Raw genomic sequence first — 15053 nt, forward strand, 5'->3', positions numbered from 1 at the left:
ATGACACAACAACAGCGGACGATGGCGGTGGCCCAGGCAGTAATGTTGGGAATGCTGGGTAATGACACCGAACAACCACCGCCATCTCGGTCCGAACGGGCAACTGTGGACATACCGACAGGTTTGTTCGTATCTCTGAAAATTCGTTAGTCGGGTGTTTGTAAGTAGAGGAGTCTCTGTATAGGAGTGGCGGCTAAAAACAAGCCCTATATATATAAAAAGCCTCACGGTCGCCGTCGCCCTCCCTGTGCCGCGTGACAGGCGCGAGTACGTGGAGAGGTTCGTGCATCACAGGTTCTGCAGCGACGCGGTGCAGCGGAAGTTTGAGAGGTTCGAGTCAGGGTTCAAGTCCGTCTGCGAGGTGCTCCGCTTCCGTCTGCTGAGCCCACGCGAGCTGAGGGACGTCGCGTTCGGCAAGGCGAGCCACGACTGGCCCGCTCTCGAACAGGTCAGCGCAGCGCCCCCCTTGCGCAGCACGCGGACGCGCCCGGAGCTGGCCTGCTCACGGGAGGCGGCGGCTGTCGGCAAGGTCCCTCGCATCGCAAGCGGTCCCCTGGGCAGCAACGATGGCCTTAACTCTGACTTCTGCCGTCGCGTTTGGTATTCTTCCCGCGTCGTTTTCCATCACCGTGTGCCACACACCCACCCCTCCCCCATCCCCCGGGTCTTCACGTTGAGTAACATGCGACCCACTCCTGCCTGTCCCTCCCTCTCGGCGGTCGCGTTTGCCGGTATCCTGTCGCGGTGCCGCCTCGGCTTTCTCGGCAGTCGCTGGCGCGGGGAGGTTCTCGCCGCGCGGCTCTCCCCTTGCCGGCGCCCCCTTGCGCCCTCGTCGCCGTGCCGTCGTTCGGGCCCCGCCGCGAAACGTCGAGGACAGAGCGATCGTCGGGGCCACTCGACGACCCCCCGGGTGCCGTCGCCGCCGCAATTTGCATCGGGTAGACACCGGCGGGTGGTGCCGCGCGTGTTTCCTGCAGGGCGTTCTCTACGTCAAGGGATTCAGCGCCCGGCACAACACCGTCAAGATGTTCTGGGAGGTCTTCCGTGAGCTGACCGACGAGCAGAAGAAGCGATTCCTGAGTGAGTGGCGCAGGGCCCAAACCCGCCAGCTGTCCCCAACGGATTGTATTTAATTTGTTATTTATTCCGCTCGTCGCTTGCCCGGGGAAAGTCTCGCCGAGTCTCGAGTTTTGCCGCAGCCGTGGCCGATGCTGCCGCTGCAGCGCGCGCTCTGTGCGTGATCCCAGTCGGGCCTCTCTCTGTCGTGCGCGACGAGTCGTGATTCAGGAGTCGACGCTGCCCCCACGACTCGCAGTCCGGTGGAAGTCGCATCAGGCTCACGTGGTTTGTGTCTTCTTATTCGTAACGCTCAATTATCTTCTTGGTTCTTTCGGTAAAGTCACGCAGACCTGAAATAAGATAATAAAAATAAAACGTAATATTACGTAACGTAATATTACGTTTTATTTTTAAAATAAAACGTAATATTACGTTTTATTTTTATTATCTTATTTCAAGTCTACGTGACTTTAACGAAAGAACCAAGAAGGTGAATCCCTGCAGTCACGAAAGCTTTAAATCGAAACACTAAATTACTGCAGTCTGTTTTCCTATAATGCGGTGATAGTTGCATTAATGAAGAACACAGCATTGTGGGAAAAAAAAAAAGATCACGTTGTGATGGCCGGGTCGCTTACGAAAAATTGCTACACAGCTCAGTGAGGCCTTACCTGGTGACAATAAAAAATAGTTGGGAGGTTTAGAGCTGAGTTTGTGCGTCGCACAGGGACAGCCGTTACTGGGGAGGGGGGGTGGGTGCCATTGAGAGGGCGGCTTTTATCAAGCGCCGCAGTTCCATCGTCGCCGTCGCTTTCGTTTATACGGTGCGCCGAGAGCAAGCGGTTGCAGCGGCTGCACCTTTGCCCTCGATACCCGACCGGCGCAAGGTCACGGCCGCGTTCACCCCCGTCTGTCCCCGTTGCCGCAGTTTTCGTGACCGGCACGGACCGCGTGCCGCTGTCGGGGATGAATACGCTGCGAATCACCTTCTCCATGGCCGAAGACCCGGAGGGCCTGCCGCAGGCCCACACGTGTTTCCGCACGTTCTACCTGCCGGCCTACGGCGACAAGACGGACCTTCGCAACAAGCTCAGCCTCGCTCTCGAGCAGTGCTTCGGCTTTGCACCTTTGGAATAGAACCCCGCTCGTCGGTCATGCTCCCCCCCTTCCACCGCCCTCCCCCCCCACCTTCCCCCCTCGACTCGTCTGTAATAATACGCTTGTTGTTCGTGCGCGCGGAGGCGCCTCGTGAAGGACGCTGCTGCTGGGCAGTGGGAGGCAGTCGCCCCCTCCAACAACAACGGAGGGCGGAGGAGCGACGCTCACAACAAAGAGCGGAGCGCCCGGGAGGCTAAAATGTGGCGAGTTGACACAGTAGGTGGTGCATCTGCCAGTCATCTCAGTCGGTCAACTCATGGCGCCTGCTGGGTCTGTCCCGTGACCTCCTGTTAGCGAGCCTTTCGACACTTCACGTGGCCCTCAAAGTGCACCTGGCCTGGCACGGGCGCCGTGGTGGTGATGTTACCCCCACTTAAGCGGCAAATGGCGGTTGTGTTGGTATCGACTCCGTCTGTAACGGAGCGGCGTAGAGACCTGGGGTGGTGTGAGGTCACGCGAGATCGGAGTGAGTTGGCGAGGAAGAGGGTGGCGGTGACGTCGCGCGACTCCGAGAACTTTTAAATCAAGACACAAAAAATACCGACATGACGAAATATTCAAATTGTCCGAAACACAAATACCTGAATGATAAGACGTCATAGACATTCGGCATTCTCGTTTTCGCGAATGTTCCACGTGTTGCTGCCAGTTAGCGGTCGGAGCGCCGTCCCTGGCATCGGCGCTGTCGTTCCCACAGCGCCGGGGCGACCGTCGCGGGGGGAAGGCGGCTCGCGCTGGCGCGGTCGGCAGCCGTGCGCAGGACTCCCCCCCCCCCCCCCCCCCCCTCGTCGTTCGCGAAGAGCGATACCTTCTGGGGAGGCTCGTGAATAGCAGATTTCGCGGATAATATTGGCTGTGCGAAAAACCTATCTTCTAAAGCTTCAAGAAGTTCGCTCTCATCGCAAATTGTCTAAAATCACTTTCTCTCTCGTCACTATCTCAGCACTTTATCTCTCATCAATGTATCTCGCCACTTTCTCTCTCATCAATGTATCTCACCACTTTATCTCTCATCAATGTATCTCACCACTTTATCTCTCATCAATGTATCTCACCACTTTATCTCTCATCAATGTATCTCACCACTTTATCTCTCATCAATGTAACTCACCACTTTATCTCTCATCAATGTATCTCACCACTTTCTCTCTCATCAATGTATCTCGCCACTTTATCTCTCATCAATGTATCTCACCAATTTCTCTCTCGTCAATGTATCTCACCACTTTATCTCTCGTCAATGTATCTCACCACTTTATCTCTCATCAATGTATCTCACCACTTTCTCTCTCATCAATGTATCTCGCCACTTTCTCTCTCATCAATGTATCTCGCCACTTTCTCTCTCATCAATGTATCTCACCACTTTCTCTCTCATCAATGTATCTCACCACTTTATCTCTCATCAATGTATCTCAGCACTTTATCTCTCATCAATGTATCTCACCACTTTATCTCTCATCAATGTATCTCGCCACTTTATCTCTCATCAATGTATCTCACCAATTTCTCTCTCGTCAATGTATCTCACCACTTTATCTCTCATCAATGTATCTCACCACTTTATCTCTCATCAATGTATCTCGCCACTTTCTCTCTCATCAATGTATCTCGCCACTTTATCTCTCATCAATGTATCTCACCACTTTATCTCTCATCAATGTATCTCACCACTTTCTCTCTCATCAATGTTTCTCACCACTTTATCTCTCATCAATGTATCTCGCCACTTTATCTCTCATCAATGTATCTCACCACTTTATCTCTCATCAATGTATCTCGCCACTTTATCTCTCATCAATGTATCTCACCACTTTATCTCTCATCAATGTATCTCGCCACTTTCTCTCTCATCAATGTATCTCGCCACTTTATCTCTCATCAATGTATCTCACCACTTTATCTCTCATCAATGTATCTCACCACTTTCTCTCTCATCAATGTATCTCACCACTTTATCTCTCATCAATGTATCTCGCCACTTTCTCTCTCGTCAATGTATCTCACCACTTTATCTCTCATCAATGTATCTCACCACTTTCTCTCTCATCAATGTATCTCACCACTTTATCTCTCATCAATGTATCTCAGCACTTTATCTCTCATCAATGTATCTCACCACTTTCTCTCTCATCAATGTATCTCACCACTTTATCTCTCATCAATGTATCTCACCACTTTCTCTCTCATCAATGTATCTCACCACTTTCTCTCTCATCAGTGTATCTCACCACTTTCTCTCTCATCAATGTATCTCACCACTTTATCTCTCATCAATGTATCTCGCCACTTTATCTCTCATCAATGTATCTCACCACTTTATCTCTCATCAATGTATCTCACCACTTTATCTCTCATCAATGTATCTCGCCACTTTATCTCTCATCAATGTATCTCACCACTTTATCTCTCATCAATGTATCTCACCACTTTATCTCTCATCAATGTATCTCGCCACTTTCTCTCTCATCAATGTATCTCGCCACTTTATCTCTCATCAATGTATCTCACCACTTTATCTCTCATCAATGTATCTCAGCACTTTATCTCTCATCAATGTATCTCGCCACTTGATCTCTCATCAATGTATCTCACCACTTTATCTCTCATCAATGTATCTCAGCACTTTATCTCTCATCAATGTATCTCGCCACTTTATCTCTCATCAATGTATCTCACCACTTTATCTCTCATCAATGTATCTCACCACTTTCTCTCTCATCAATGTATCTCACCACTTTCTCTCTCATCAATGTATCTCACCACTTTATCTCTCATCAATGTATCTCGCCACTTTATCTCTCATCAATGTATCTCACCACTTTATCTCTCATCAATGTATCTCACCACTTTATCTCTCATCAATGTATCTCGCCACTTTATCTCTCATCAATGTATCTCACCACTTTATCTCTCATCAATGTATCTCACCACTTTATCTCTCATCAATGTATCTCGCCACTTTCTCTCTCATCAATGTATCTCGCCACTTTATCTCTCATCAATGTATCTCACCACTTTATCTCTCATCAATGTATCTCAGCACTTTATCTCTCATCAATGTATCTCGCCACTTGATCTCTCATCAATGTATCTCACCACTTTATCTCTCATCAATGTATCTCAGCACTTTATCTCTCATCAATGTATCTCGCCACTTTATCTCTCATCAATGTATCTCACCACTTTATCTCTCATCAATGTATCTCACCACTTTCTCTCTCATCAATGTATCTCACCACTTTCTCTCTCATCAATGTATCTCACCACTTTATCTCTCATCAATGTATCTCACCACTTTATCTCTCATCAATGTATCTCGCCACTTTATCTCTCGTCAATGTATCTCAGCACTTTATCTCTCATCAATGTATCTCACCACTTTCTCTCTCATCAATGTATCTCAGCACTTTATCTCTCATCAATGTATCTCACCACTTTATCTCTCATCAATGTATCTCACCACTTCATCTCTCATCAATGTATCTCACCACTTTATCTCTCATCAATGTATCTCACCACTTTCTCTCTCATCAATGTATCTCGCCACTTTATCTCTCGTCAATGTATCTCAGCACTTTATCTCTCATCAATGTATCTCACCACTTTCTCTCTCATCAATGTATCTCACCACTTTCTCTCTCATCAATGTATCTCACCACTTTATCTCTCATCAATGTATCTCACCACTTTATCTCTCATCAATGTATCTCACCACTTTATCTCTCATCAATGTATCTCACCACTTTATCTCTCATCAATGTATCTCACCACTTTCTCTCTCATCAATGTATCTCGCCACTTTATCTCTCATCAATGTATCTCACCACTTTATCTCTCATCAATGTATCTCACCACTTTCTCTCTCATCAATGTATCTCACCACTTTATCTCTCATCAATGTATCTCGCCACTTTCTCTCTCATCAATGTATCTCACCACTTTATCTCTCATCAATGTTTCTCACCACTTTCTCTCTCATCAATGTATCTCGCCACTTTATCTCTCATCAATGTATCTCAGCACTTTATCTCTCATCAATGTATCTCGCCACTTTATCTCTCATCAATGTATCTCAGCACTTTCTCTCTCGTCAATGTATCTCACCACTTTATCTCTCATCAATGTATCTCACCACTTTATCTCGCTCTCTCGATACAGTTGTGTAGAGTTCCATCTTGTAACTCAATTGTAACCCACTTCCCAAAATCGCGGAAAGCAAGTTCGTGAATACCGAGGGAATACTGCCCTGCCTACCGGCGTCCATTACAACCAACTAATTGGCGTCATCTGGTCGAGCACCAATTGGGTCGAGGCTCAAAAGAAAGCCGTCCCTTGGTGTGGACCAATCAGTTTCAAGGACAATGCCACATATATCATCATAGTTTGTTTTTGCTTTGCATTTTGACTGCAGGTATTGTGGTTAATGCAGACATGAATCGTTGTAAAAAGGTTTCAGTTTTGTTGCCAGAAAAGAGGGGAAAACCCCCTATTATTATTGAACTAATTGTTGCAAAGACTACATTATAATTACACTTACACGTGAGTGAACACCCAAGACGTTTGATAAGTCGGTAACAAATCAGCATGTATACCATTTAACGCGTGTAAAATGGACGAACACTTGAGCAAAAGTCACTCCTTTTGAAGCTCAGTAAGTTCCGGTCGCCATGCAGCCGCGGGAGGAACCAACTGAGGATCACCGGTGGAAGACCGCACTCATTTTCTGATTGGGCTTTGAAGATTTGACAAATGTTTTCGTGCGTTTTATCGAATGCGATGCACGGGGTGTAAATGTGCGAACGAGAGAGCGGCGGCGGCGGTGGTGGGCAAGAAGAGTGGAACAGAGACAATCACAAATCTACCAAATAGAATAACGTACACGTGCCGAGTGACCTTTCACGTCGATACGAATCCCGTGGGGCAGCGACTACTACCTCTCTGTCTGTCCATGGAGTTGTAGAAGAGGAGGGGAAGGCGAGACCTCTTATTTGACAGCTAACAACGCGGTGACACAATACAGCGGAGTGACACTCGACTGGTCTCCGTCACGGGCAAGTGTAACTGTTGTCTGCGACTCTCACCTTTTATTTACACGCTTTCATTTAACTCACTCTGTTGTTGTATCCTCAAATCTTTTAACTCAATTTTAACCCATTTCCCAATGTGGTATCGACTGCAAACTTGGTATACTTATGCCATACTGGTGACAATACTATATTCTATCATAAAAAATGGAAAAACATTTGTAAGCAATCTTTTTTAGATGTTATGTTTCGGCTTGGCTCTAATTGTCCACGCTCAACTCACGTTGGCTGTAATTGGCCACGGTCCCCTTACGTCGTGGCAAGCTTCGGGGCCACTTCCTGGAGTCGTGGAGTTCTTACATTACTAGTACGCAGGGGCGGAGCCAGGATTTTGACTTTGGGGGGGGAGGGGGGCTGACTTCAATATTCTGAGATATCCAGTGTGTAATGTTTTCCAATGGGCGCCACAAATGTATAAAACAATTTATTGGATTTGAACGCGGAGTTTATTAATAGGTCGGAGCCGCTGACGTGGCTAATAAGTTCCATAAGTTCGAAAGGCTGCCGCCCAAGCAGCCTGCAGGGCAGCACAAGGTGGCAGCCTGCAGGGAGCACAAGGTGACAGCACAAGGTGGCAACCTGCAGGGCAGCACGAGGTGGCAGCCTGCAGGGCAGCACACAAGGTGGCAGTCTGCAGGGCAGCACACAAGATGGCAGCCTGCAGGGAGCACAAGGTGACAGCACAAGGTGGCAGCCTGCAGGGCAGCACACAAGGTGGCAGCCTGCAGGGCAGCACACAAGGTGGCAGCCTGCAGGGCAGCACACAAGGTGGCAGCCTGCAGGGCAGCACACAAGGTGGCAGCCTGCAGGGCAGCACGAGGTGGCTGCCTGCAGCATTTGACAGCAGCCGGATATCCGGTTATCCCGATTACCGACTTTCCAAAAATTTAAGGGGGGGGGGGGCTGAACCCCCCCCCCAGCCCCACTGTGGCTCCGCCCCTGATTCATCTTCTTTGGAAAGAACCAAAGAAGATGAATCATTGCAGTCACGAAAGCTTTAAATCGAAACCCGTGTTCTGTTTCTAGTTTCTCTCGGCACCCCGCGTGTTTCTTTACGTGTTTGTAGATCTTTAGTGGATCCGTGGAACCTTCCTCCACTCATACAATCGCGATGATGTATCGAGTGGGGGGGGGGGGCTATCTCACCACGCCGGGTTAATTTAAGTTTTTAAGTTTAATTTTTTAGGTATATAACCATGTGAGCCATGCGGCTCTTGACTCGGGTGCAACCGCAACAAACAAAAACGTGAACAAGAAAACATCTTAAAGTGACTACGCGCAACAGAAAAATCCAGGAAAAAAACAGCAAAGTCTTCCAGAAAAAACACCGCATTTCAACGCTGCGTGCAAAAATCCCAGGGGGATCCACTTCAAACAATAACCATGAGACAATTTATGTTAAAGTTATCAGGCTAACTCTGTACCACAACAGCAGGAACCGGTGGGGCCGTCTCTGGCCTCCAACTCCCCCCGCTACCTGCCCTGAAGCTCGTGGCCTAAATGTTCCGTTCCCACTCATCTCGTTTCATCTCGCCAAACATCGTGGCCCGCAGTTAGTTCAGTATTTTTTAAAATCATTTTTGCATGGTGTACAGTCTGGAAAGTACCCACAGGGCAAATTTCCAGTTTGTTGCATGTCGGGAAGTACGCGAAACATTTTGAACAGACACACAATCACAACTTTGCCTTTTATATATATGGAGATGAAGATCCCCCGTTTAGCCTTGACAGAGTGTAGGAGGAAGCGCTGTTCGCGAATAGGCGAGTACCACCTATGAAGGCCGGCACTGCACACGAGGGGGTGGGTGGCCAACACCACGCCCGTCCGCCTTTGTCTCCCCAGTGGCGATGTTTTTACGCTCTGCACCAGGTGCTCATTTGAGGCTGAGTCCACCTAGGGGAGGCCCCCGGACCGGTTCAGATAATCGTCACCGGTGTTGGCCGTGAGCAGATATCGAACTCGGGTCGTGAGGTTTGGAGCATAGGGCACTAACCACTACACTTCCGCTCCCCATAAGCTATCTATAACACACACATACAAATGGTAATTACGGCTATAATATAGTTTTTTTTTGGGTTAGGTCGTGTAAATATAAATGTATCGTTAAAAAAACATGGATGATATTGGTCGCGAAAGCCTATGTGTTAAACTGGTAGTTACGGCGATGAAAATGTGGTTTAAAAGCAATTTCTCACCAATAGTATGCAATGTTGCAACGTGTGAGCCGAATTGAGTACCTGTCCAGGTAACTGTTCAGCATTTTTCAGCTGCCGCTGCTGCAAATATGCCGTCCATAAATGACGTCACGCGATTTTAGACCCCCCCCCTTCGTCACACGGCGTCACAACAAGTCAGACCCCCCCCCCTCAAATATGACGTCACAAAGCTCTGCCCCCCCCCCCCCAAAAGAAAAAAATGCTTCAAATCGCTTTAAACTATTGTCATTGTAGTGCGTATCGAATGTGGCGCTGCACTCTGATGTAGTAGGAGAAAACATTAAAAAAGTTTATTTAAATAAGTAGAACGTGTTGTCTATATTTATTTAAAGTTGCGCATTTTGATGTGACGTCACATTTCTCAAACCCTCCCCCCCTCGTCACACATCGTCACAAATGTCTGACCCCCCCCCCCTTCCCCCGTTGCTGCTTTGCCCAATGAATAATGAATACTACACAAGACTCTCACGATCGTTTGTGAAGTTGATGTTCGTGATTGGTGGGTGGTGATTGGTGGGTGGTGATTGTTTGGTGGTAATTGGCTGGTGGTGGATTGTGATTGGTTGGTGGTAATTGGGTAATTGGTTGGTGGTGATTGGTTGGTTTGTGGTGATTGGTGGGTAGTGATTGGTTGGTGGTAATTGGTTGGTGGTGATTGGTGGCTGGTGATTGGTGGGTGGTGGTGTCGCGTCATCGGCCTCCTGCTCGAGACTCGTCACTGCTGGCTGCATCAGATCCTGAACCAACTCCACACCACGTTCAGTGGCGACTGCTCCGCACTGTTGAGGACCCTCCCTGCTTCACTCCTCCATGGTCCGAGGAGTTCGTGGTCCACATCGGGTGAGCGAAGCGGCGAGTCGATGCGCGCGTGTTAAGGTATGCGTGTGTGTATGTGTGTGTGTATGTTACCATCAGTAGGCCTGGGCTCTGGGTTGTTCTTCGTGCTTTCGGAGTCCCTGACCCTCTGCTCACGATCATTAAGGACCTTCATGATGGTGAGCGGGCCCGGGTAAAATTTACGTGGCCGGTAGTTAGAGCCATTCCCTGTACACCTTGGGGTGCGACAGGGATGTCCTCTGGCTCCCACATTATTTAACATCTATTTTGACGACATAGTTCGTGAAGCCTTCAATAGCTGTACCGGGGGAGTCTCTATTTGGTACAGATATAATGGGAGGCTGATCGATGCCCGGGTGCGGTCAAGGGATGGCTCCCTATTGCTCAACCACGTTATGTATGCCGATGATTTGGTAATTGCTGCTCATTAAGAGGAGGAGTTGGAGACACTTCTGCTGAGACTGGAGCATGCCACTAAGAGATGGGGCCTTACCATCAGCCCCACCAAAACTAAGCACCTACCTGGGTATGTTGTACCATTGGACACTCCACCCCCACAACTCCTAATCGGTGATGGGGCAGTTGTGGAGAGAGTGGAGAGTTTCCCATACCTGTGCAGTGTGCGCATGACCAGCTCCGGTTTGACAGCAGAGGTCTCACTCCGAATCAGTCAGGCGGCCAATGGCTTTTCAGGTAGGGCGGGCAACCTCTCCAGCAATTAAAAATTATAGAGGAGTTGTTAGTAAGAAGTTGTTAGTAAGGAGTTGTTAGTAAGTTGTTAGTGAGTAAGGAGTTGTTAGTGAGTAAGGAGTTGTTAGTAGGTAAGGAGTTGTTAGTAGGTAAGGAGTTGTTAGTAAGTTGTTAGTAGGTAAGGAGTTGTTAGTGAGTAAGGAGTTGTTAGTGAGTAAGGAGTTGTTAGTGAGTAAGGAGTTGTTAGTAAGGAGTTGTTAGTAAGTGAGGAGTTGTTAGTAAGTAAGGAGTTGTTAGTAGGTAAGGAGTTGTTAGTAGGTAAGGAGTTGTTAGTAGGTAAGGAGTTGTTAGTAAGAAGTTGTTAGTAAGAAGTTGTTAGTAAGTTGTTAGTAGGTAAGGAGTTGTTAGTGAGTAAGGAGTTGTTAGTAAGGAGTTGTTAGTAGGTAAGGAGTTGTTAGTAAGGAGTTGCTAGTAAGTAAGGAGTTGTTAGTAGGTAAGGAGTTGTTAGTAAGGAGTTGTTAGTAAGTAAGGAGCTGTTAGTAGGTAAGGAGTTGTTAGTAGGTAAGGAGTTGTTAGTAGGTAAGGAGTTGTTAGTAAGGAGTTGTTAGTAAGTAAGGAGCTGTTAGTAGGTAAGGAGTTGTTGGTAGGTAAGGAGTTGTTAGTAGGTAAGGAGTTGTTAGTAAGGAGTTGTTAGTGAGTAAGGAGTTGTTAGTAAGTAAGGAGTTGTTAGTAAGGAGTTAGTAAGGAGTTGTTAGTAAGTAAGGAGTTGTTAGTAAGTAAGGAGTTGTTAGTAAGGAGTTGCTAGTAAGTAAGGAGTTGTTAGTAAGGAGTTGTTAGTAGGTAAGGAGTTGTTAGTAAGTTGTTAGTAGGTAAGGAGTTGTTAGTAAGTTGTTAGTAGGTAAGGAGTTGTTAGTGAGTAAGGAGTTGTTAGTGAGTAAGGAGTTGTTAGTGAGTAGGGAGTTGTTAGTAAGGAGTTGTTAGTAAGTGAGGAGTTGTTAGTAAGTAAGGAGTTGTTAGTAGGTAAGGAGTTGTTAGTAGGTAAGGAGTTGTTAGTAAGAAGTTGTTAGTAAGAAGTTGTTAGTAAGTTGTTAGTAGGTAAGGAGTTGTTAGTGAGTAAGGAGTTGTTAGTGAGTAAGGAGTTGTTAGTAAGGAGTTGTTAGTAGGTAAGGAGTTGTTAGTAAGGAGTTGCTAGTAAGTAAGGAGTTGTTAGTAGGTAAGGAGTTGTTAGTAAGGAGTTGTTAGTAGGTAAGGAGTTGTTAGTAGGTAAGGAGTTGTTAGTAGGTAAGGAGTTGTTAGTAAGGAGTTGTTAGTAAGTAAGGAGCTGTTAGTAGGTAAGGAGTTGTTGGTAGGTAAGGAGTTGTTAGTAGGTAAGGAGTTGTTAGTAAGGAGTTGTTAGTGAGTAAGGAGTTGTTAGTAAGTAAGGAGTTGTTAGTAAGGAGTTAGTAAGGAGTTGTTAGTAAGTAAGGAGTTGTTAGTAAGTAAGGAGTTGCTAGTAAGTAAGGAGTTGCTAGTAAGTAAGGAGTTGTTAGTAAGGAGTTGTTAGTAGGTAAGGAGTTGTTAGTAGGTAAGGAGTTGTTAGTAGGTAAGGAGTTGGTAAGTAAGGAGTTGTTAGTGAGGAGTTGTTGGTAAGGAGTTGTTAGTGAGTAAGGAGTTGTTAGCGAGTAAGGAGTTGTTAGTAAGTAAGGAGTTGTTAGTAAGTAAGGAGTTGCTAGTAAGTAAGGAGTTGCTAGTAAGTAAGGAGTTGTTAGTAAGGAGTTGTTAGTAGGTAAGGAGTTGTTAGTAGGTAAGGAGTTGTTAGTAGGTAAGGAGTTGGTAAGTAAGGAGTTGTTAGTGAGGAGTTGTTGGTAAGGAGTTGTTAGTGAGTAAGGAGTTGTTAGCGAGTAAGGAGTTGTTAGTAAGTAAGGAGTTGTTAGTAAGTAAGGAGTTGTTAGTAAGTAAGGAGTTGTTAGTAAGGAGTTGCTAGTAAGTAAGGAGTTGTTAGTAAAGAGTTGTTAGTTGGCAAGGAGTTGTTAGTAAGGAGTTGTTAGTAAGTAAGGAGTTGTTGGTAAGGAGATGTTAGTGAGTAAGGAGTTAGTAGGTAAGGAGTTAAGGAGTTGTTAGTAAGGAGTTGTTGGTAAGTAAGGAGTTGTTGGCAAGTAAGGAGTTGTTAGTAAGGAGTTGTCAGTAAGTAAGGAGTTGTTAGTAAGGAGTTCTTAGTAAGGAGTTGTTAGCAAGTAAGGAGTTGTTAGCAAGTAAGGAGTTGTTAGTAAGGAGTTGTTAGTAAGCAAGGAGTTGTTAGTAAGGAGTTGTTAGTGAGTAAGGAGTTTAGTAAGTAAGGAGTTGTTAGTAAGGAGTTGTTAGTGAGTAAGGAGTTGTTAGTGAGTAAGGAGTTGTTAGTAAGGAGTTGTTAGGAGTTTTTAGTAAGTAAGGAGTTGTTCGCAAGGAGTTGCTGGTAAGTAAGGAGTTGTTAGAAAGGAGTTGATAGTAAGTAAGGAGTTGTTAGTAAGTAAGGAGTTGTTAGTAAGTAAGGAGTTGTTGGTAAGTAATGAGTTGTTGGTAAGTAAAGAGTTGTTGGTAAGTAAGGAGTTGTTAGTAAGTAAGGAGTTGTTGGTAAGTAAGGAGTTGTTAGTAAGTAAGGAGTTGTTAGCAAGTAAGGAGTTGTTAGTAAGGAGTTGCTAGTGAGTAAGGAGTTGTTAGTAAGGAGCTGTTAGTAAGTAAGGAGTTGTTAGTAAGGAGTTGTTGGTAAGGAGTTGTTAGTAAGTAAGGAGTTGTTAGTAAGTAAGTTGTTAGCAAGTAAGGAGTTGTTAGTAAGGAGTTGCTAGTGAGTAAGGAGTTGTTAGTAAGGAGCTGTTAGTAAGCAAGGAGTTGTTAGTAAGGAGTTGTTGGTAAGGAGTTGTTAGTAAGTAAGGAGTTGTTAGTAAGTAAGGAGTTGTTAGTAAGTAAGGAGTTGTTAGTAAGGACTTGTCCCTTGCTTTTTATTCGATGCGTGGGTGCCGATGGCACAGCCATCGATCGAGGGTCGAATTTGAACCGCGTTGTGTGATCGGCATCGCGCTCGCTGAATACCTTCAGGGAAGTCGTGTACTGTATACGCAGCTCGGCACAATTCTGAGTCACTTATAACTGCTTTGCCGTTACTTCTTGCCAATTATGGACTCGGACTATTGTCCTATCATCTCATAGAGTCCCTGGCACGTAATAATATCCTACACAGTGGCAGTGGGTGTTGCAAAATGCCGATTTATTACTAATAAACCACAATGATCCGATCGAAATTAGGGATTTCGATCGAATCATTGGGGAGGTACGTGCCACCCCACCCCCCCTACTGGCTCCGCCAGTGCAGGCGGCATATTTTCATCGGCTGCGCAATGATGTATGGAAGCTACCTAGTCTGTCACTCTGCACAAAGCTTCGGGTCTTCTCGGCCAGCCATGCCCTCCCTTCTCTATGCTTGTGAAACGTGGACCCTTCTAATGAAACATCTGCGCAGGCGAGCTCACAAATCCTTTAAAGATCTGGACACATTCCTATCGGTGAGCTCCTCCGGCAGGCAAGGCTGCGTTGGCTGGGTCATGTAGCCCGCATGCACAGCCACCGCATGCCTAAGCAGCTTCTGTTTGGCTGCATAGAGGGGGCTAAACGGGCACGACATGGGCTGGAGAAGAGATGGAGTGATGTGGTACGGGAGGATGTGGAACCGAGTGAACTTGTCGACGACTGGTACCAGCGGTGTCAAGATCGGCTTCTATGAAAGAGGCTCGTGAAGGACGCAACTGGGCAGTTGGAGGCAGTTGCCCTCCAGCAACAATGGAGCGCGGAGGAACAACAGCTCACAACGAGCGGAGCGCGCCGGGCGGCTAAAATTCAGCAATTTGGCACAGTAGGGGATACAGCTGGTGCATCTACCAGTCATCTCGGTCAGCCAACCCATGGCACCTGGGTCTGTCCCGAGACCACCTGTCGGCAAGCCTTCGACACTTCACGTGGCCTCAAAGTGCACCTGGGTACTGTGGCGATGTCACC

General features: G+C 46.7%; 1 protein-coding gene across 1 annotated transcript in view; it reads left to right on the forward strand.

Moving 5' to 3' along the window:
- LOC116956022 (putative E3 ubiquitin-protein ligase HERC4) overlaps positions 1–9623 on the forward strand; it is a 44022-nt gene extending 34399 nt beyond the window's left edge. The window contains exons 23-25 of the mRNA XM_076053964.1: positions 262–448; positions 978–1080; positions 1988–9623. Of these exons, the coding sequence (XP_075910079.1) occupies positions 262–448; positions 978–1080; positions 1988–2196 (499 nt within the window). The 3' untranslated portion in view covers positions 2197–9623. The remainder of the gene's footprint in view (positions 1–261; positions 449–977; positions 1081–1987) is intronic.
- The last annotated feature ends 5430 nt before the right edge of the window (positions 9624–15053 follow it).

Source organism: Petromyzon marinus, chromosome 63 (assembly GCF_048934315.1).
Source record: "Petromyzon marinus isolate PM22_M1 ecotype Great Lakes invasive population chromosome 63, UKy_Petmar_22M1.pri1.0, whole genome shotgun sequence".
In the NCBI taxonomy this organism is placed as follows: domain Eukaryota; kingdom Metazoa; phylum Chordata; class Hyperoartia; order Petromyzontiformes; family Petromyzontidae; genus Petromyzon; species Petromyzon marinus.